Source organism: Gadus macrocephalus, chromosome 23 (genome assembly GCF_031168955.1).
Source record: "Gadus macrocephalus chromosome 23, ASM3116895v1".
NCBI classification, from domain to species: domain Eukaryota; kingdom Metazoa; phylum Chordata; class Actinopteri; order Gadiformes; family Gadidae; genus Gadus; species Gadus macrocephalus.
Window position 1 is genome coordinate 3370105 of NC_082404.1, and position 21015 is coordinate 3391119.

At 45.2% G+C, this 21015-nt stretch overlaps 1 protein-coding gene across 2 annotated transcripts; it reads right to left on the reverse strand.

Annotated features, from left to right (window-relative positions):
• Positions 1 to 203: 203 nt before the first annotated feature.
• Positions 204 to 18938, reverse strand: olfm3a (olfactomedin 3a). Of its 2 annotated transcripts, XM_060045199.1 has the most exons (7): positions 18447 to 18938; positions 18075 to 18318; positions 8823 to 8966; positions 6026 to 6181; positions 3025 to 3244; positions 1813 to 1919; positions 204 to 1361 (listed from the first exon to the last, which is right to left on the reverse strand). In XM_060045199.1, exons 2-7 carry the CDS (start codon positions 18141 to 18143, stop codon positions 681 to 683), a joined length of 1377 nt encoding a protein of 458 aa, XP_059901182.1. In that variant the 5' UTR covers positions 18144 to 18318; positions 18447 to 18938; the 3' UTR covers positions 204 to 680. The 2 variants fall into 2 exon arrangements, with proteins under 2 accessions (XP_059901182.1, XP_059901181.1); XM_060045198.1 differs by having other exon boundaries at positions 18075 to 18938.
• Positions 18939 to 21015: the final 2077 nt, after the last annotated feature.

Here is a 21015-nt window from a genome sequence, read left to right on the forward strand (position 1 = left end):
ACTTTGTCCTACTCCGACACACCTCTCAAGCATGTTCCAATCGAAAGAAACACCCAACAAAAAGGGGCATTTTCACGCACTTTCCAGACTGTGGAAATGCTGATTGGTCTATAATTCATCTGAGGAAGATCCTACCTGAGATCCTACCAATAGATTGAGTATATCAATGTGATTGCAAAACACTTTGTGACACAGGCACAATGTTCTTTTTATATGGTTGCCTTTTTTATGAAAAAAAATACAAATTGACTTCCCACACAGTGACATACATAAGTACAACATTGTTATGTTCCAACTTTAAAAGTGTTTCTGCTATATTTAGTGGTAAGCTATTTTCACATTGCAGCAGCTATTTGCAAGGGTTTTAGACGCACAAAACACATTGTGAGCTGCAACAGAAACAAAGCCACTTTTTTTTGTATTTCACATGAGACAAAATGTTAACACTCATGCAAAAGCAACATGTATTTCGGAGGCACAACCAACACTTGGCAAATGAGGTATTGCACTTCGTTCTCCAGCAAAAAAAAAAAGAGTTTTTATAGTCACTGGGGTCCATGTTAAAATTCAGCAAATTATCCCCAAAAAGAAATCCATAGGAATTGTTAAGAAAAACAAAGTTCTCGGCATCATTTGAAATAAAACATGGCACATCAGAGCCCCCTCACTTCACAGACCGTCTAGGACTCGTCGTCATCCGTTTGGATGATGTGGAACAGCGTGACGTTGAAGATCACCTGGTGGCCGTTGTTCCAGGCGTACAGCGCCCTCTCCCGGGCGTTGTAGTCCAGCATGGAGATGTGAAAGTACTGGTTGTGGAACGGTATGTTGGTGTACTCGTACGTGGAGGTCTTGGTGGAGTACGCGTAGTACACCTTGGCGCCCGACATGTGTGAGTTGGTGATGTACAGCGTGCCGCAGATCATGAAGGCTTCGCCGGCGTTCCTCTTGGAGTACTCGGTGTTCCAGGTCTGCATCACGTGCAGCGTGTCGGGGTCGATCTGCGACACCACGATGTTGCCGGCGTTCTGGTTGGTGGCGTACACCGCCCACATGCCCAGCTCGTCCGCCATGACGTCGATGTCGGAGAAGCCGCCCCACGTGTACGGGTACATGTTGTGGAAGCCGGCGTACTCCAGCGCCCGTTGGGCCAGCACGCTGCCGCTGTCAAAGCTGTACTTGACGATGATGTTGCTCTGGTACTTGTTGTAGTACAGGGAGCCGTTGTACACCATGTGGTTGGTCCCCTCCCACTTGAAGGGGAGGCTGTACGTGCGTGAGACCGCACCCGCCACAAAGTCCTCCATGCTTTTGTATTCACGCACAATCTTGCTGTTTGTGTAGCTGTCCATGTACCAAACCTGCACCCCCCCCACCCCCAAGGAAAAAAAAAAAGATGAAAGAAGATGAATAGTGAAAACATAATCTTGACAACCGACCCCCCAAAAATAAAAGATTATTTGCAACATAATCATCTGCATAACTATATGCATATACTGCAATAAATCAAAGGGCTTTAAAATCCCAACAGTGAGAATATTTTCCATTTAGCTTTTGCACACACACACACACACACACACACACACACACACACACACACACACACACACACACACACACACACACACACACACACACACACACACACACACACACACACACACACACGTGCCACACAACTCTGCAGCTTTAAATCGAGGCAGTCTTTGATGATGGTGAGAAATCCTCTGCTAAGGCTGGAAAACACAATGCCAGGTATTACTGGGCAGTTCTGGGTAGTCACGGGGGACTCTTGTGGCGTTCATTTCTCACCCTGTTGCTTCTTGTTGTGGGGAGCGGGTCGGTCATCCAAGCCCCAAACCGGGTTCCAGATGTCTTTATGGTAGCCGGTCCGGTTATCTTCATCAATTTCCCACATGCTGTTAATAAAGAAGGGCAGCTCAGACCAGTGAAGTTATCTATATTTAGTTTAAGACTTTATCACCAATTTCGTTTTTTCTTTAACTACTACTACTATTTATACTATTATTAATAATAAATATATAGCAGCTACCTTTTATATATAAAATATCAATACCAAGCTACACTGAGATATTATTTTTGTTCACAAGCATCTACTCATCTCATTTTCATCTCAGGATTTCACTAACATAATTCCGCTAATCATGTCTTTAATGATTATAATCTAGTTATTGGAAGCAGGTGTACTAAGTAATGAACCAGCTGTGCAGGAGCTGGGTATGGACAGAGTGCTGGCTAGGAAGGAGGGCAGAGGAAAGCATGCTGGTAAGGGCTCTTTGAAGAATAGCTCATGGTGCCATTGTTTAGTTTGGAGGTGATGTCAACTTCCCTAATAACACATCTTGCAAATATAATGAATTAATCTAAATGTGTGATATCTTGATCACCTGGTGTGAAAGTTGTTTTAGCAGATTAAAGGAAAAGCCCAAAATATTGTGTATTAAACATCCACTACACAACATAGTAATGTTCTGCCAATTATCTTCAAAACATAATAAATCATCTATGTCATACTTTGCCTCTTTACGGTTTACAGGAATATTCTGTGCATTCATGTGTGCTTTACTCTGTCCCACTCATGGTCACAATCCATAACTGATCACATTCCTACCGTCTGAGTCATGCCTGTGTATAACGTCTGCAGTGAACACTTTCAATTCAAATCAAATCAATTCAGGGATTGAAATTCCTGACCTACCATTTTAAATATATCTATATGTAGATATACTTAAACATATACATATAAAGATATACACATTAAGGAGTCTACCCTGCTTCCTTGAAATGATCTCTGGACTTGAATAGATATTTTTTCCACAAAAGGCAAATACATCTACATCTATATCTACATCTATTCTGTGTGGGTGGTGTCAGCATTCACTTTGGCAGTACTGCCACATTTTTCACACAGATATAAATGTGATGGTCACGTCACTATCACGCTATCAGAGTCTATCTGGAGCTGGTCGTCCCCAGGGCCGGGGGCTTGGAAGGGACACTCACTGAGCTTGCCCATGCAGCGGCGCAGCCGTCCGTCCAGCCGCAGCACGCGCTGGTACAGCTGGTCGTAGTCGTAGTCGCCCAGCTCCTCCTGGATGGAGGTGAGCACCGCAGACAGGTTCCTGATCTCCTCCTTGAAGTGGGAGATGAGCGCAGCGTCCGTCTTGTACTGCTCCAGGACAGGGATCAGCGGCTTCAGCTCCTCCATCTTCTCCTTCAGCTCCTGCAGGGAGGGGGTGTGGGGGAGGGAGGGAGTTTGGGGGATTGAGGGAGGGAGGGGGTGTGGGGGAGGGAGGGAGTTAGGGGGAGGGAGGGAGGGAGGGAGGGAGGGAGGGAGGGAGTGTGGGGAAGGGAGGGAGTTAGGGGGAGGGATGGAGGGAGGGATGGAGTTAGGGGGAGGGAGGGAGGAAGGGAGGGATGGGGAGGGAGGGGTGGGGAGGGAGGGATGGAGTTAGGGGGAGGGAGGGATGGGGAGGGAGGGATTGAGGGGGTTGGGGGGATAGGGTGGGAGGGAGGGAGGGAGGGAGGGAGGGAAGGATGAATGGAGGGACGGAGTTGGAGGGAGGGAGTTAGGGGGGAGGGCGGGAGAGCGTAGGGGAGGAGAAAGAGAGATATATAATAACATTCACAAAGGCACATCATTAATACGATGTGCCTGAGAGAAGGGGGGAAGAGGTGGATGGATGGAAAGGTGGACAGATGGGTGGGTGGATGCAGGGGTGGTTGGGTAGTTGGGTGCATGGAGGGGTGGTCCGGCGGGGGGGGTGGGTGGAGGAGTGGGTAGGTGGGGGCATGGAGGGGTGGTTTGGTGGTTGTGGGGGTGGTGGAACGGTGGGAGGTTGGAGAGGTGTTTGGGTAGTTTGATGAGTGGGTGGATTATATAACTTCAATATTTGTATTAATAGATCATTAGTCCACTTTGTTTAAAAAACTGAACAATTGTTCATGATTATAATACGAGTTATTTTTGTCAAGAGGACAAGAGCATGTTTTACCAGGCATAATATTGGTATAAACATATCATAATTTGCGGATGATGAATCTTCATCCATAGCCGCACACAGCTTGACAAACAGCGAGAGAAAGATATGTGGATTTTTCAGAGAGGAAGTTAAAGAGATGTATTTTTTCCCAAGAGGTGATAGTTTATGGGTGATTCATCAAATGTTGATCCGAACAAGCAGAAAGCATTCTTGGGCTATTATACTGACGGCACCATTTTGTAGGTATGGATACTGCCGTCTCGCTCTCTGTGTTTATTTCACTGTGAGTTTGGAATAAGCACATGTTTTGAATTTGGTAAACGTAAATCCCATCGGTTGAGGGACTTTATCGTAGTCAGCTTCTTATATTGATTCAAGCATTTTCTTTCTTATCGATGCGTCTGTCTTTTACTTCACTGGCCGTGTATATCCGAGTAGTTAGGAACAACACCATCATAGATATTGTCTATCTAGTTTCACAGCAGATGTTCCACCATAATCCTCCAAGGGTAACGGCACACACATTCTTCTGAATTGCTGGTAGTTTCAGGTCGTTTTTAATTATTCTTCCCTTACTGGTTTCTCTTCATCACATGACTCACACCCCTCCTCCATTGTAGGCTAAACACAAATGACTTAATTTGGTCTTTTAATGTTGTGTGAATCCATGACAACGAGCAAGGTCGATATTTTGAAAGGGTGAGAGTTGGTTTGTGGTAGTGAGCTTGAGGGACTGTAATTGGGATAAAGTCAAATTAGGCAAATTAATTTGATTAGTGGTGGGTAGATCACACAAACACACACACACACGCACGCACGCACGCACGCGCGCACACACACACACACACACACACACACACACACACACACACACACACACACACACACACACACACACACACACACACACACACACACACACACACACACACACACACACACACACACACACACACACTCCATTTCCATAGCCACCATATTTGTAGAGCACACAGGTTGGAAAGGGAGTGCTAATCACTTGTTCTTACATTCAGCAACGTTTCAGTCCGGCGTTGGCAGCACACTGCAGCACCTCACACTTCTGTAATGTCTTCAGTACAGGAAGGGAGCACCAACATACGGAAATATTGCAATTCTGTGCATATTGCGAAACAATATGGAACAATTATTGTGCGACTGTATCCTTTGGGTGGCTATTTAAATGTAAACAAACATATGATAAATATTTATTAGTATTAAGGAAGCAAGGAATAGCTATACTCAAATGAATATAATTTTACTGAATTCTGCTTTAAGTAGTCAGGCAAGGGCAAGCAAAAGAATTGAATTATACTAGGAAGAAGTTTAGAATTGTAAATAAAATAAAGAATCTGGACTACAAATACAATTTTAAGACCAAATCATGTGAACAAGGAATATGAATGAATGAATAATGTTAATGTTGGTTTATGCATACAATGACGACCCCAAACCCAAGAAAGGCCAGAGAAACTACAGCAGAACAAAGTTACCATGTCTCAAATGTCTGCTACAGCTGCAGGACCAATAGCGTTCAATTCTTGAAGACTAAATGAGTGCATAGTTTCCTTAGTTAGCCTACTATGTTATGATTATGGTTGGGAAAAAAAGGTTTTAAAAAAAGTATATTTGTATTTACATGTATGTGTGTGTTTTTTTTTGTTTTGGTATGGGATGCAGCCGTGATCCATGATGCTTACTAACCAGCTGAAATAGTAACAGCACTTAGTTTACTTTTCATTTCCTTTTCTTTTGCTTTCCTGGTCTTTGGAGAAATATATCAGATTGATGAACAGCAAGGATTACGGACACATTCATGTCGAGGACGTACACAAACAACACAAAGACCACATTTAGAAGCCCAAGGAAGTAAGCACCGCCGGGAGCATTAGTGGCCGTGAGCCAGCTCACACCTGGAAAATAGGCCAGAATCACAGCGCCGTACAACATTATAAAAGATCCAAGCGGGCTCAACGAGCCAGGCTCTCCAGCACGGAATATACCTGGAAATTTCTGGCCATGACCGACTTCCTGTCATCCTCGATCTGCTTGAACTTGGTTCTCAGCCCCTTCATCTGGTTCTCCATCTTGATGACGTACTGGAAATCCCTCTGAGTCCGGAGGTTCAGCACCTCGATGGACTGGGACATGTTCTGGACCTGATGGAACATGACAGACAATCATCCTCAAGCAAGAGAGGCTCCTCTCTAACCCAAAGCCTTTAATCACTGGAAGGGGGGGTTTATGTGTCCTATGTGTGAGTCAAGGCTAGCTCCGGTGCCAGACGTAGAAGCTCTTGGTCCTGCCAGTGCTTTACAGACATCAGTGCCGCACCTGGAGCATGTGTTAACGTTTGTGTGTGTGTGATCAATTAACAGATATGGCAAACTGCATAGAGAAACAGTTGCCATCTGTTTGTGTACATGTGTCAGGCCTTGGCAAGGCAGCAATTGATTTCCCGATATGGTTGCTTTCTTATGTTGTTCAAAAAACTCCAGCCAATCAGATAAACAAAAACAGAAGCGATGTGGTTGGTCTCTAAGCTCTTGCTGAATCTGGTTGGAAGTAAAGCAAAAATCCATTCTCCTCTGAATAAAGTCTTCCATGCAGTTCTATGGGTTAGGGTTAGTTCAGTGGTGCTCCTCAGGACCAGATCGCCCTCCCCCTGGCGCTTAGTGTCCTAACAGTTTGACACTTTTAGAAGAGGCTCTCAGTGGGTTAAAGGCTAGACTGGCCTGCAGAGAGAGACAGGATATTTACTCTGAGATCAGGATAGGCTGAAGGCTAAAAAGCCCCAGCTTCAGTAACCTGCCATGCTTTTCTCTACACGTGCACTAAGTACTTAACACGAGACACTAAAGAGTGCTGTTGCACACTAAGCCATCTGATTTCACTTTTGTTCCTCTGGATTGTTCTAATTAGTACATCCAGATGGCTAACTTAAAATCATGGGATAGACTTCTACTTTCCAGCCCTCAAATTCCCACTCCTCCTGTGTTCATGTGTGTGTGTGTGTGTGTGTGTGTGTGTGTGTGTGTGTGTGTGTGTGTGTGTGTGTGTGTGTGTGTGTGTGTGTGTGTGTGTGTGCGTGCGTGCGTGTGTGCGTGTGTGTGTGTGTGACTGTTTGAGTGGGATTATGAGACTGAGAGAGAGAGAGAGAGAGCGAGAGAGAGAGTGCATTTTGAAGTATTAATCCTTTAAAAAGGTTGATGGAAAAGGCAAAAAAAAAACAAAAAAAAAAACTAATTTCCAAGAAGCTGCCCGAAGTTGTTTTCCAATTTTTTGCAGAATAGGTTCAAATGTTGCAAACACTGAACTCAGGAATGATCAGCTGTTTCCGGGGTCAGCATCCTCCTGGATACGCACACATGGCTGCTAGAAGAACCAGGGACGTGTGGGGGTCACCGCCTGTTGGGTGCCACTGCCTGATGGGCATTGAGTCGCTCCGGGTTGGCGTGCTGAACTCTGACCATACCGGGTAAATGGGGGACACATCACTACTGCAATCTACTCCTTTCATTGATCTTTATTATAGTTATTGATTATTAGATTTGATAACAATTGACTATTGTAACTGTTAGGATATGGAAGAAACCTGTAGCTTTCTCTCTAACTTTCCTTTTTTCAGTCATACTATGTTTGTGTCTGGGTTCCATGTGATTGAAATGGGAGGTTACGCAATGATGATTGTGTGTGTGAGTACACATGCGTACGCTGGTGTAGGAGGGGTCTGTGGCAATCAAAGGATTACTGGATGATGAGAGCGTGGCGGCCCCTGTTGAAACCTCCATTGACTATGTAACCCTAAACGCTCTGTACCAGGCCCTGGTATTGCACCTTTTTGTTTTACTTAATCAAAACTTGAATGCACCAAAGAAGAGAGGATAGAGCCGTCACGGAGAGCAGACCGCGCTGGCCCCAGGAGGTATCAGAGACAACCCATTGGTAAGCAAACCCCAGGCGTGTATATCTAACTGTGGAACCCAGACCCGATACTTCATGCTCTTTCATATCTCTCTATTACTTCAAGCATAGGACTCAATGTTAGAACTTAGCCCTAAGAGCCAATTCATACCCCTAGACTTTACTACTGGTGGTGGTGAGTGAGTTCGCCCCCTTCACTGTAAAGCGTCTTTGAGTGTCTCGAAAAGCGCTATATAAATTCAATCCATTATTATTATTATTATTATTACCAAATTCATAACATAAAAAAAAAGATTTTTGCGCATGCACATATCATATGTGTCTAGATCAGGCATTTCATTGAAGCAGATTCCTGAATACCATTTTTATCATCTACTTCTCCTACTGGTAATTACAGCCATGCGTAATGATGCTTACCTCACAGATTTCTGAGAAAACAATGCTTTGGGTAGCCTATTGATTCACCCCAACCCAGTTAAGGGGAGACGTGCCTAATTTGCATTTTATTTTTTGTGCCGTTTCAAACGTTTGCTTGACAATTACATAGAAACGTGCGTGATTTATCAATGAACAGGAAGAGAGACACTGTTCAGCCTCCGCTGAGCAGGAAGCTGTGTGTGTGTGTGTGTGTGTGAATGCGTATATGTTTGTTTGATCTATGTGTGTGTGTGTGTCTGTCTGTGGGTGTGTGTGTCCCTGTGTGTGTGTGTTTGTGTGTGTGTGAATGCGTGTATGTGTTGGTTTGATCTATGTGTGTGTGTGTGTCTTTGTGTGTGTGTGTGTTTGTGTGTGTGTGCGTTTGTGTGTGTGTGAATGCGTGTATGTGTTGGTTTGATCTATGTGTGTGTGTGTGTCTGTGTGTGTGTGTGTGTGTACCTTCTCCAGGAGCTGGCGGAGCTGTCTGCTCTTGGCGTCCCGGGAGCACAGGCTCTGCTCCGGGGCCACCACGGTGCAGATGCACCTCCCGTCCGCGTCCTGCGCCGAGCTGTACACCTGCCATCCCTCCTTGGGACCGATGGTCTGTGGACATCACACACACACGCACGCACGCACGCACGCACACACACACACCGACACACACCCACACACGGACACGGACACACACACGAAACACAAACACACACACAAACAGGTACACAAAGATCAGACAAACACACACACACATAGCGCAGACACAGACACACACAAACACATACACACAGACACACACACACACACAGATGATGAGACACACACACATGCACAGATCAGAAAAAAAACACACACACAGAAAGATCAGAAACACACACAGATCAGAAACACATATCGATCAGAAACGCAAACATACACACACACACACACACACACACACACACACACACACACACACACACACACACACACACACACACACACACACACACACACAGATCAGACCAGATCAACATTTTAATTGTTGCACAAGGGGGTTTTAGAATTGGGTCGGGGCTCACATATAAACAAGTAAAGCTTATTTGCTATTCACATACACATGTGAATCAATGCCATGTTTGGGAAAACATGGGATAGTCTGTGAAGTGCAATACCCGACTCTGTTTGCCGTTTACAGTAAATGTCAACTATTGAATAATTAAAGCATGAAATGTGTGTAACCCATGAAAAGATATTCTTGAATGGATGTCTAACCATTTAAACAATAAAAAGGGTGCTTTCTATTACATTATTTAGCTGTGTGGCTCCTGTCTGATGTCTATGGCTGAGGCTGATTCCTCTGTGGAAACACAAAGCCTCCTTCGGTTTAATCCAAACGATGTTTAGGAAGGAAACAGAGGGAGCCAAGAGGCAGACAAGACGCAGAGGCAGGCTGGTTGTTGTGATGATAAAGAAGGGAAGGGACAGGTGGGGAACACAGAACAACAGAAGAGATTCACATCTTGCACTGAGAACCAAAGCAGTACTAATCGATGACATGTTGTGTGTGTTTTGTGTTTTCCCCAATATGTGTGTGTGTGTGCGTGTGTGTGTGTGTGTGTGTGTGTGTGTGTGTGTGAGGCACCAAACATATTGACCCCCTTGTACCCGGTGTACAACTGCCACCCCAGCAGACCCATGGTTTCACCAAGGGGGGGGGGGGGGGATTGATTTAGTGAGTGTGATAAACGCTGGGACTCAGTGTGTGAAGGCTGCTGCAGCCTTGGGGACGGTCCTCCGCCCTCCTCAGGGGGAGATGAAAGAAGACCGTGAGTAAGAGCCTGAGTGATGCGGCCCTTCACCAGGGGAGGGGTTTCTCCATCGGCGAGTGCACAGGGGGAAGGCAGCCTCGTAAGGGAGACAATAGTTTTTCGGTGACAAAATGACACGCTTGTCTTTCCATTTGTTCATTCGTTGCATCTATCCATCCATTCAACTGTCCATTCATTCATCTCGTCTACCCAGCTATCATCAATCATTTTTACATATCTTTTTTATTCTTTGAATGAGACGTCAGACTGCTGCCGGGCCTCAGTCCCGTGCTGTGTTCCAATATCCATACTATCCATACTTACTATATCTAGTTTGAGTTCGTAGGGGGGTTCCAATTAGGATTGGGGCGAAAATAAGTGTACTGAAAGGACCCGGATGGTGACCTCAAAATGGTAAAACCGCGGAGTGTGGATCTATGTACACTTTTCGGACTCAACGGCAGCCATCTTAGCTACGTAGAGGAAGAGGCGGAGCCAGGCTGAGCCAACGTTGGCGTTTCCACATAGCCTGCATTAATGGAGTCATTTTGTAGATTTTATAGCTTTAATAGCATTTTATAGCTGCTAGGCATAAAGAGTTCTTCATTCTAAGTGGGATGTTTATGGCGGGGGACGAGCCCTGGCGGCAGTCGTGATCGTAATTTCTGGTTAGTGCACCGCAGAGTATTCGATTCGGAACGACACTGACATCTGAAACCCTGCGCACTTAGAGTGTGCGGATACTGTACTAGGTTTATGTGGACTCGTGGAAGTACGGATATCGGAACACAGGTCTACCTTTCTCCGTTTTGGCACCACAGCGGTGGAACGAGCTCCCTGCCGATATCCGGACCGCAGAGTCGCTCACCAGCCTCCGCGAGAGACTCAAGACTCACCTGTTCAGAGTTCACCTGGATTCTGCATAGCCACCCCCTCCCACCCCTCCAACTTATTGTATGTTGTACGTCCTGGCATTTAATGTACTCACTTATTGTATGTCATACTTAGTTACAGTGCTGAGTTGTGTAGAATCTTATCCTAGCTATCTTTGTCGTATACGGGGATGGCGTTAAGGCCTACAGCAGGGCCACAGCCCGGGCCCGCCCTACAGCAGGGCCACAGCCCGGGCCTACGTACAGCAGCTGGGCGTAGCGGAACACACACTGCTACACTAACACATGTGACCCATGTCGGCTGAGCTCAGGAGGTAGAGCGGTTCGGCTGGTAATTGTTGGCAGGGATTGAACTTTTAACCGGTAGGTTACTAGTTCCATCGCCGGCTCCTCCTGAGTGTCGAGGTGTCCCTGAGCAAGACGCCTCACCCTGACTGCTGCTGACGAGTTGGCTGTCGCCCTGCGTGGTTGACTGCTGTCGGTGTGTGAATGTATGTATGAACCATGTAAGTTGGATAAAAGCATCCGCTAAATGCCCTATATGTAAATAGCTAGATCAATAGTTATCATCTGAAGCCTGTTGGTAAGTAGGTTTATTTGTTTTGTTCTCCGCTTCGATTATATTTGTTTGGGTTCCACACAGCAGCACGTCAATCCTTGATGTATGGAGACACATCAAAAAGTCAATAGACTTGTTCAATTTGAGGCTATTACATTTTTCGGTTGTAACATGATAAAGCAGTTAGATCATATCACCCTGGGGGTCAGCCTTCTGGAGGAAGGCTGACTTTCAGTTTACCTATTTGTGTGTAATTCCTTTACATTGATTCCAAAAGGTCCCTTGGCTGGGTAGTTATTTAATGTCTGTGCCTTGGGAACAGCCTTTGGCCGGCTACACCTGTCGGGAACCATGTCTCACTGCCCGCTCAGACACACAGCCTTGATTTCCAGTCTCTCTTGTGATACTCTTGTTGTCAAGGAGAGCCTGGAAGAAGACTCCCAGTCTGGGCAGGCTCAAAGACAAGAGGGACAAGCTGTGATTGGGAGGGTGGGTTTTTAAATGAGTTGAAGGTGGGACAGGCTGCTTGATGGACACATGGCTGGCTGCAACCGCCACTCCGAACGTAAAAACGGAAGTGAAGGAGCTAAACTGGTAAAAGGGAGACTTAAGATCTTTAGATGTGCCATTGATTGCCCTGGTTAGGACCACACACTAAAGCATTTGTCCTCTCTGTCCTTGGGAAGAGCTGACATCATTGTCCTCCTGAGGCAAACAGCATGGGGTGCAGTGAGTCAAGGACTCCTGTGAAGGTGACTATAAGTGCTGCTGCGGTTGAAAATGCACATTGTTCCAAGTGAGGAACAACTACCTGTCTTATAATATGTGTGAAGCAGATTGAAAAAGGAATTGCCTGCAATTAATTCCTTTTCTGCTATTAAAAATGTTTTTTTTTTTTTTTTGCCATTATTGCTACAAAAGACAGATTTCATGTGAATAAATGTCTGTTCATTCGCACACTGTATTTTCCGCTCTCTGCTAGAGCTACCACTGGTAACACTAGCACTGTATTACTGTAAACGTATCAGTAATACAACTGCCAACTGACAGGCCATGCAGTTTCGATCTCTGGGAACTGAGGTCCAAAACTACAACTGCAATTACCCCTTATAGCCATAGGTGTCGCCAAAAACAGCAACACGGAAATCTTTGAGGTAACCATTTTAAAGAAAGATCGACCCCAAAACATCTTATTTGAGAAAAAAGTTGTGTAGAGGGTTACATTGTAATGATACGGATTTATCATGGTCCAAATATCGACTTAAATGCAAAGTTTAAAAAATGATGTATAAAATGTAAATATTGAGTCAAATTGCAGTCTGGTCTGTCTATTAAACACATGCTATTGCATGAGTTATCTGATATCTTAGGTTTTGGGTCACCAAGTAACGTCAATCAAATATTATGGCTACATTTTGGCATTGAATAAATTTGACCACGGGGATGTACACTAGTACACTAGCACGGACTAGTGTTTTCCTTTCCTTTAAGTACACCACAAAATGAAGCAGAATTCCTATAAGTCACTGGAAGTTGTGTTTGGGTTACTAGAGCACACTGGAGTGCAATGACGTTCTAATCACAGAAAGTATCGATTACAATGCCTGGAAGTCCTCTAAGTACTCAGACTATCGCAGATCTAAGCTGAAAAAATCATTACGCGTCCCTACGAATATCTGCTTTTCCTGGAAATGCGTGTTATCAGGGGGATATTTTGTGATTTCACTCATTCCTTTTAACCAAACTCCAGCCCCGTCGGTGGTGAACACCTTTACAATGAAATATTGTAGGCTTCTTAGATAGAAATTATACAAATGATAGTGCTGGGTTAATCATTTTCTTGGATTCTATCTATTTATCTATATCTATTATTCAATCTATTTTTTGGTTTCGTGAACATCCCAATCAACCAACAATTAATGATATGGAAATAAGGTCTAATTTAATCAAGTGGTCTCCCAAAAAGTTTGTGTGCGTGTGTGTGTGTGTGTGTGTGTGTGTGTGTGTGTGTGTGTGTGTGTGTGTGTGTGTGTGTGTGTGTGTGTGTGTGTGTGTGTGTGTGTGTGTGTGCGTTTGGTCTGTGTACCACCATGTAACCCTTCAAAGATGCTACTACTTCAGCCAAGTACCCTTTTGACCTGCACAAAATATATGGAGTTTTTCACATAAATCTTTGGGTGATCTGCAGTCCCACACATTTCTCAAGACAAATACAAACTTTTGTAGGTAAGGTGGCTTATCTTCATTACCCTGAGCTGTTTGAGCTTGTGCACATGAATAAATAAATATATCCCATCATAACATTCATATGTATTCTTCCTAACGCTAACCATTTTGGTGTTCCTGTTCTAAGCTGTCTCTTTCTTTGCAGATTGTCCTCCTCTCTCCTTGTTTTCAGAAATGTTCCCACTACCCCCTGCAGTCCTCGGGAACCAGTTGAGTTTCACGCTGCTCTAATAACAGCAGACGGATCCAAGGGTGACTAGGAGGGGTCACGGAGGGTTACGTAGACATAACGTGTCAACAAGAACAGAACTAACCCCTCTCGCCCAAAATAGGCAGCAACACAGAACCTGACAGCCAACATAATGGGTTGGGTGGGTAAGTGTGAGGGGCTGAGGAATAGATTAAAAGAGTGAGACGGCAAGAGGGAGATAAAAGAGAGGGAGAGTTGGCTTGTCTCTTAAGATGTTACAATGCCCGGGGAAGGTTATTTTTTTGGAGTGAGAAAACTTTCCTGGATGCCCGCTGCCTCCCTATCACTCATCTCACTGCAGAGACATAGGAGGTTGAAGAGTATTATTGGTGGGACCTCTCCCCATCACGGCTGGCCCACATCATCTGGTTATTGGGGCTGCAGAATGTTATTAACTGGGCACTGTCTTGATGGTATACTTTTATGTGTGTGTATGTGTTGGTGTGTTGGTGTGTGTGTGTGTGTGTGTGCACATGTGTGTGCACATGTGTGTGTGTGCCTGTGTGTGCAAGTTCATATGCGCGTGTGTTTGTGTGTGTCTGTGTGTATGTAGTCGTGTGTGCGTGTGCCTGCGTGTGCACGTGTGAGCGTTTGCCTGTGTGTGCATGTGCGTGTGCGTCTGTGTGTTTTTGTGTGTCGGTGTGAGTGTTGGTGTGTGTGCGTGTGTGCCTGCGTGTGGGTGTGTGCGTGTGCGTCTGTGTGTTTTTGTGTGTCTGTGTGAGTGTTGGTGTGTGTGCGTGTGCCTGTGTGTGGGTGTGTGCGTGTGCGTGAGTTTCCCGGCCGGAGCACAGCGTTGTGTCAGTCTCCAGCGCTGTGAGAGGACAATAATGAGCTAGTCATCAGACATTATCTGTGAGGTAGCAGTCGGCAGGGGGCTCTGGGTCACCATGTGAGCAGAATACTCATCCGTTATCCCCCTGACTTAATGCTAACCTGGCAAACATCACGCAGGTAAACAGGTGGCAACCGCCGGCCCAGATACAAACATATCAACCTTCGGGACGAGACGCAACCAAAAACACAGCTCGGAACAACGTCTGGAAAGGGTGCTTAGGGGAGAACATTAATTATGCTCTGAATATAATGATCTTTGAGATGTCTTTGAAATAATGTATTATCTCTCACCATGTTAATCATTGTGTTGTGACGACCCCCCCTCCCCGCCCCCCCCCAGACCTGGGAGTCTCAGGGTAACACTCCATTACAATTTAGCAAATGTAATGGATGGGAGTGGTTCACACTTCAACTCAATGCATGTCATTCATACCACTGCACTCATTACACTTGAGCTGACACAAGGCAGATCCACCCTACACACACGCACAACCACACACACACACACACACACACACACACACACACACACACACACACACACACACACACACACACACACACACGCATACACACACACACACACACACACACACACACACACACACACACGCATACACACACACACACACACACACACACACACACACACACACACACACACACACACACACACACACACACACACACACACACACACACACACACACACACACACACACACATACAGCATAACCTAACCTGCGTCTTTTTGTTGATACAACAAAAGACAGGATAATTTAATCCCATATCCATTGCCTGTGGGTGGATGACCAATGCTGCTTCCACAATCATAAAAGCTATGAGGTTTTTTTAACTCGCTTCACCCTCCCTCCCTCCCAGCCCCTCCCCCCCTCCCTCCCAGCCCCTCCCCTACGCTAGGTGAGGGCCGTCTGCCGACGGGACTCACTGAGTAGTTCCCCCAGGACAGTAATTACAGTAATCATTACACACGGAACAGAATATAGCCCCCCCCCCCCAGTCGTTTTGACACAGCGACTTGACTGTTAATTATTGAGGAGATAAAAAAGCCCAGTTTTTGCCCTGTTGTGCCAGTGAAGCATTAAGCACAGCTTTAACACGAAGATGGCTACTATGTGGCTCTGCTGGACCTCAGGCTGTCCTCAAACCCTCCATGGAGACAAACAGCGCACACGTATGTAGCCCCCTGTATGTTGTTTGCTTTATGCCTTTATAGTACAAAGAGCAGTAGTGTAAAACTACTGCTAAGAACTTTTAAATCTCTACATCTCCTTAGGTACGAGAGGAATTATTCTGCCTGAACAGGAAATAATGGAAATCTGCTGAGTTATGGACCGAAATTGCAAAAACATAAATTCCAGTTCCAGTTGGAATTTGAAATAGGTACAACCATTTCACCCGCCACTCACATCAGGTCCACACAGAATGCACTTTTTATTTTACTGTATCCTGCTCTGAGCTGCAATAACATCAGTTCATATGAACGGCTCAAAGGACTGGCAGGGGACACCAACCTCCCAATTTGATTAGAGTGTATTGACAGTGATCACTGAGGACATCACAAAAGCTGCAGGTGCATCACCGGCCCTTTGGCACGTCTGTGTAATACTCATCACAACAAAATGTCAATAAAGGCGTTTTTTCCCTTGTTTAGCTTGGTGACTGACCCGCTTATGTTTCTTAGGTTTGCCATATTGCTGCCATAACAACAGAAAGCTATACAAATCTAAGCATCTTTTCATCTGCTCTCGCTTCAGAATAGTGTGAGAGAAAAACATAGTTATAGATACACAGTTGGGATTGAGAGAGACACACACAAAGAGATACCGTGAAACAGGAAAAGAGAGATTACAAGGGACCATTGGGCTGGGATTGACCCATCATGCACACACACACATCCCTCTCTCTCTATCTCTCTCTCTCTCTCTCTCTCTCTCTCTCTCTCTCTCTCTCTCTCTCTCTCTCTCTCTCTCTCTCCCTCCCATTCAGAACCTCTTTGACATAATGATTGCAGGTCCGAACACTGTGTACAACCATGTTCCAGGTGATCAGATGTATTTCAACAGGAAATCCAAGCCTTGGATGCTTGCCCACCTAATTGTTGCGTACTTCTTGTTCTGACCTAGCATGGCTGAAGTCAGTATAGGCTGAACTTCACAACACAGGGGACATAGACCTCAATGACCCCTTAAGGTGACAACACTCAATGAGCAGGTAAAGAATTGTTATGCTTCACAAAGAGACAAAGTGTATACATGGGCATGTCATTGAGAGACAGCTTGATAATTGTATAGGTTAGCATTATCATTCATTTAGTGTTTTAACTAGTAAGCCCTTTTAGATTTAACGTGACATAACATACATTTGCACTCGCCTCTTGCTGCATCATTCTCCAATCAGTTCAGAGTGCATGCTTCATCCAATCGTAAAAAAAAAGAACTCAATGCATGCATCATGTAGATTGAGCCAATGCATGACAGAAAGTAAATGCATTACTTTACTTAAGGAAAAAAAATATGATTTGATTAATTTTCTAAGATGGCCTCCACGATTGTGATTGCAGCTGTGAATTCACCTGTAGATCCCATAGTTACACCAGTGTGTCCCTCTGACAAAGCCCACTGAGGTAATGAGCAGCACTATTACCGCTCCAGTGGGTCAGATCACCACACGGTATACAATCACCCACTGATTTTATCCTCATTCAACAGGGATCCTAGCCGAGGAAAAACAGCCCAAATAATAAAACGGACCAGGGGGCAATGTGCTTTTATAACTAGGTGTGACGGGAGGTTTTCATCTGTTTGATCAGACAATCTGAATGTTTTGTTTGTGTTTAAATATTAGTCTAAACGTGACGCAGGTTTTTATCCCATAATAAACATAGATATTGCCATGGAAGCAGGCCTTTGTCACTGTATTTGATGTAACTTTCTGCCACTGTCCCCGGCAGACAAACGATGCAAAAGTGCATCGTGCCCCAACAATGGTCAATAAACGATTGCAATCAGAGAGAGAGAGAGAGGTCGAGATGGAGTGGGTCGCAGGCAGTTTGCACTCCGTTTACGAATCGATAAACGGGATGCGAGGTGTCAGTGTCACTAAAGTCTAGAGTGTGGAAAAAGAAGACTCACAGTCACTCACCATAGAGGGATATAATCCGAAGACCGTGAGCAATAGCACGGGGTAAATAACGCTCAACAAGACCCGCATGCTTCCGGACCGTCCACTTCACCCGCTGTGGTCGCCTCTTGGTTCTCGGTCCTCTGTGGGACCCGGAGCTCCTAGTGCAGTGTGTGGGACCCGGGGTGCCGCGTCGTTCCGCCGCCGTGTCTCCAGGATCCGCCGCAGCCTGCATTCACTGATTCCACTCCTCTCATTACGGCTCCTGCGTGACAGGGGAACACCGAGTGACAGGTTGCGATGCTCACAGACACTTCGGGTCGGGAGAAGATGTATTTAAAAAAGATAAGTTGCGCGCGATCAGGCATCGCCAGAGAGGAGGGGGAGCAGTACCTGATACGCGTGGGCGCGCCGAATGAGGATGTGTGTTAATGGCTGTTCATCCGACGAGAACATGACGTTTTCTGTTCAGACCAACATGTCTTTATTTTATCTTATCACACCACCTAACAGCGCGTGCAATAAAGTATTTACACACACACACACACACACACACACACACACACACACACACACACACACACACACACACACACACACACAAACACACGCGCGCGCGCATACGCACACACACGCACACACACAGACACAGACACACTGACACACACACACACACACACACACACACACACACACACACACACACACACACACACACACACACACACACACACACACACACACACACACACACACAAACAAACAGTATCCTTTGAAAGATGAGGACAATTAGGCCTCCTATGCTGCAAGAGATTTTTGAAATATTTTCTGAGAAAATGAGATCAATCTAATGTATCAAATATCAGTGTAGCATATTTCAACAAAGAAGCAATATCACATTAGTTAATTATTTTATTGTTACTCAAATAGCCAATTTCGATTTAATTTCACTCTTATGCAATTACTATTGAGCTATGAGGGATTTATTACATTCACAGATTTCTAGATTGCTTGGTTTAATCTGGAAATCAGATAAGCACAACCATGCAGAACCCTAATTACAGAAACTTTTCTTTTCTTTTTTGGTTCAATATTTTTTCGTGTTGCTTCCATGGCAACCCCACAATCTATGCTTTTGCAGATGGCCAGAGGTTGTTATATTTTGATGTGATTTGTTGGATGATCTCTGCTACTTGCACGATTCTCAGTCAACCCATATTATTGACAATTCAATGAATAAGGATTTCCCTTTTGCTATCCAATAGGATATTTATTTCAGCGGTTTATACAAATATGGAAAGCGAATGTGTCAACCTGTTGACTTCCAATTACAATTTCACCTTGCATCACGCTCAGTGGTTTGGGGGTAAGCAGGGACCGAATAAAAGGCTTCTTTGGCTCTGGCTCTCTGGCTGTGTGGTTCTGAGGAGTAAGCCCATGGCCACCCTAGGACGCAGAGCGGTTGATGTCAGAGCTGCTTCCTGATGTGACATTCCTGTCGCCGCTTATTGAAAGTGTATTGAGGGGGCATGAGAGCCGGCAGCCCCACAATGAACAGGACCTGAAGAGGAGTGGTTTAGAGGCGGGGTCAGGGGGCTTGGTCCTCCTTTAGAGGCGGGGTCAGGGGGTTTGGTCCTCCTTTAGAGGCGGGGTCAGGGGGGTTAGGTGCTCCTTTAGAGGCGCGGTCAGGGGGTTTGGTCCTCCTTTAGGGGCGGGGTCAGGGGGTTTGGTCCTCCTTTAGAGGCGGGGTCAGGGGGTTTGGTCCTCCTTTAGAGGCGGGGTCAGGGGGTTTGTTCTCCTTTAGAGGAGGGTCAGTCTGTCTGTCTGTCTCGTCACGCCCTTGTGTTTGTGTTTGAATGCATTATGTACTTAGTCTTTAAAGGGACACTGTGTAATATTTTAAGTAATTTATTACCTCAAATCAACGTATTCATTCATAAATGAGTCCTCATTGGTGTTAAATTATCTCTGCCAAAAATCTCACTTATCCTCCTGAGCGAAGAAAAATTAATATGTAGTTACATAGGACGGGTAAGCTTCATGGAGGCTTCCATGTTCTTCCGGTCTATGAACTGCCGAGAGGGACAAAAAGCACTACGTGGTACAGGAAATGCAAACGCGTTTTCACTCTGAGCCAGCGTGAATGATGACTGAAATAATTCACTATCTTGCTCGAGGAGTAATTACTCATACATCATTAGCTTACACTAATGATTCAATGCAGTTTGAAATTTGTTTGAAATAACGAACATCATCATCACTCGAATGACTAGATGAGGTAGTATTGGATGTCATGACACAGCTTCTTGGTACATACTGCCCACCGTAGTTTTTGAACAAGCGAGCGCTATTAGTTTGAATGCAATATACAATTGTACCACTAGATGGGAGTAATTTTTACACAGTGTCCCTTTAAGAAAGAATTTATTTAAAAAACATAGAAATTTCCTCCTTCCTCTCCTTTTACCAATCCAAAACGTTGCCAACTCCAAAAAAGGTCAGATCAGGTTGCAGTTCTTTCTCAAGGATGTCTTTAAGCATTCTGCAAACATCAAACCTTAATGTAGCTATATAATAGACAACTTATTTTATTTAATAACTAGGAGTTAGTGTTTGGACTTGCAGAGTCCTTTCCCCCTCGGATGGATTTGGGGCAGTAGAGTAACCGCTGAACACTACCCTGTCTGAGGCTCACTGAATGAGTCCCCTCACTGAATGAGGCCCCTCACTGAATGAGTCCTCTCACTGAATGAGTCCTCTCACTGAATGAGTCCCCTCACTGAATGAGTCCCCTCACTGAATGAGTCCTCTCACTGAATGAGTCCCCTCACTGAATGAGTCCTCTCACTGAATGAGTCCCCTCACTGAATGAGTCCTCTCACTGAAAGAGTCCTCTCACTGAATGAGTCCCCTCACTGAATGAGTCCTCTCACTGAATGAGTCCCCTCACTGAATGAGTCCC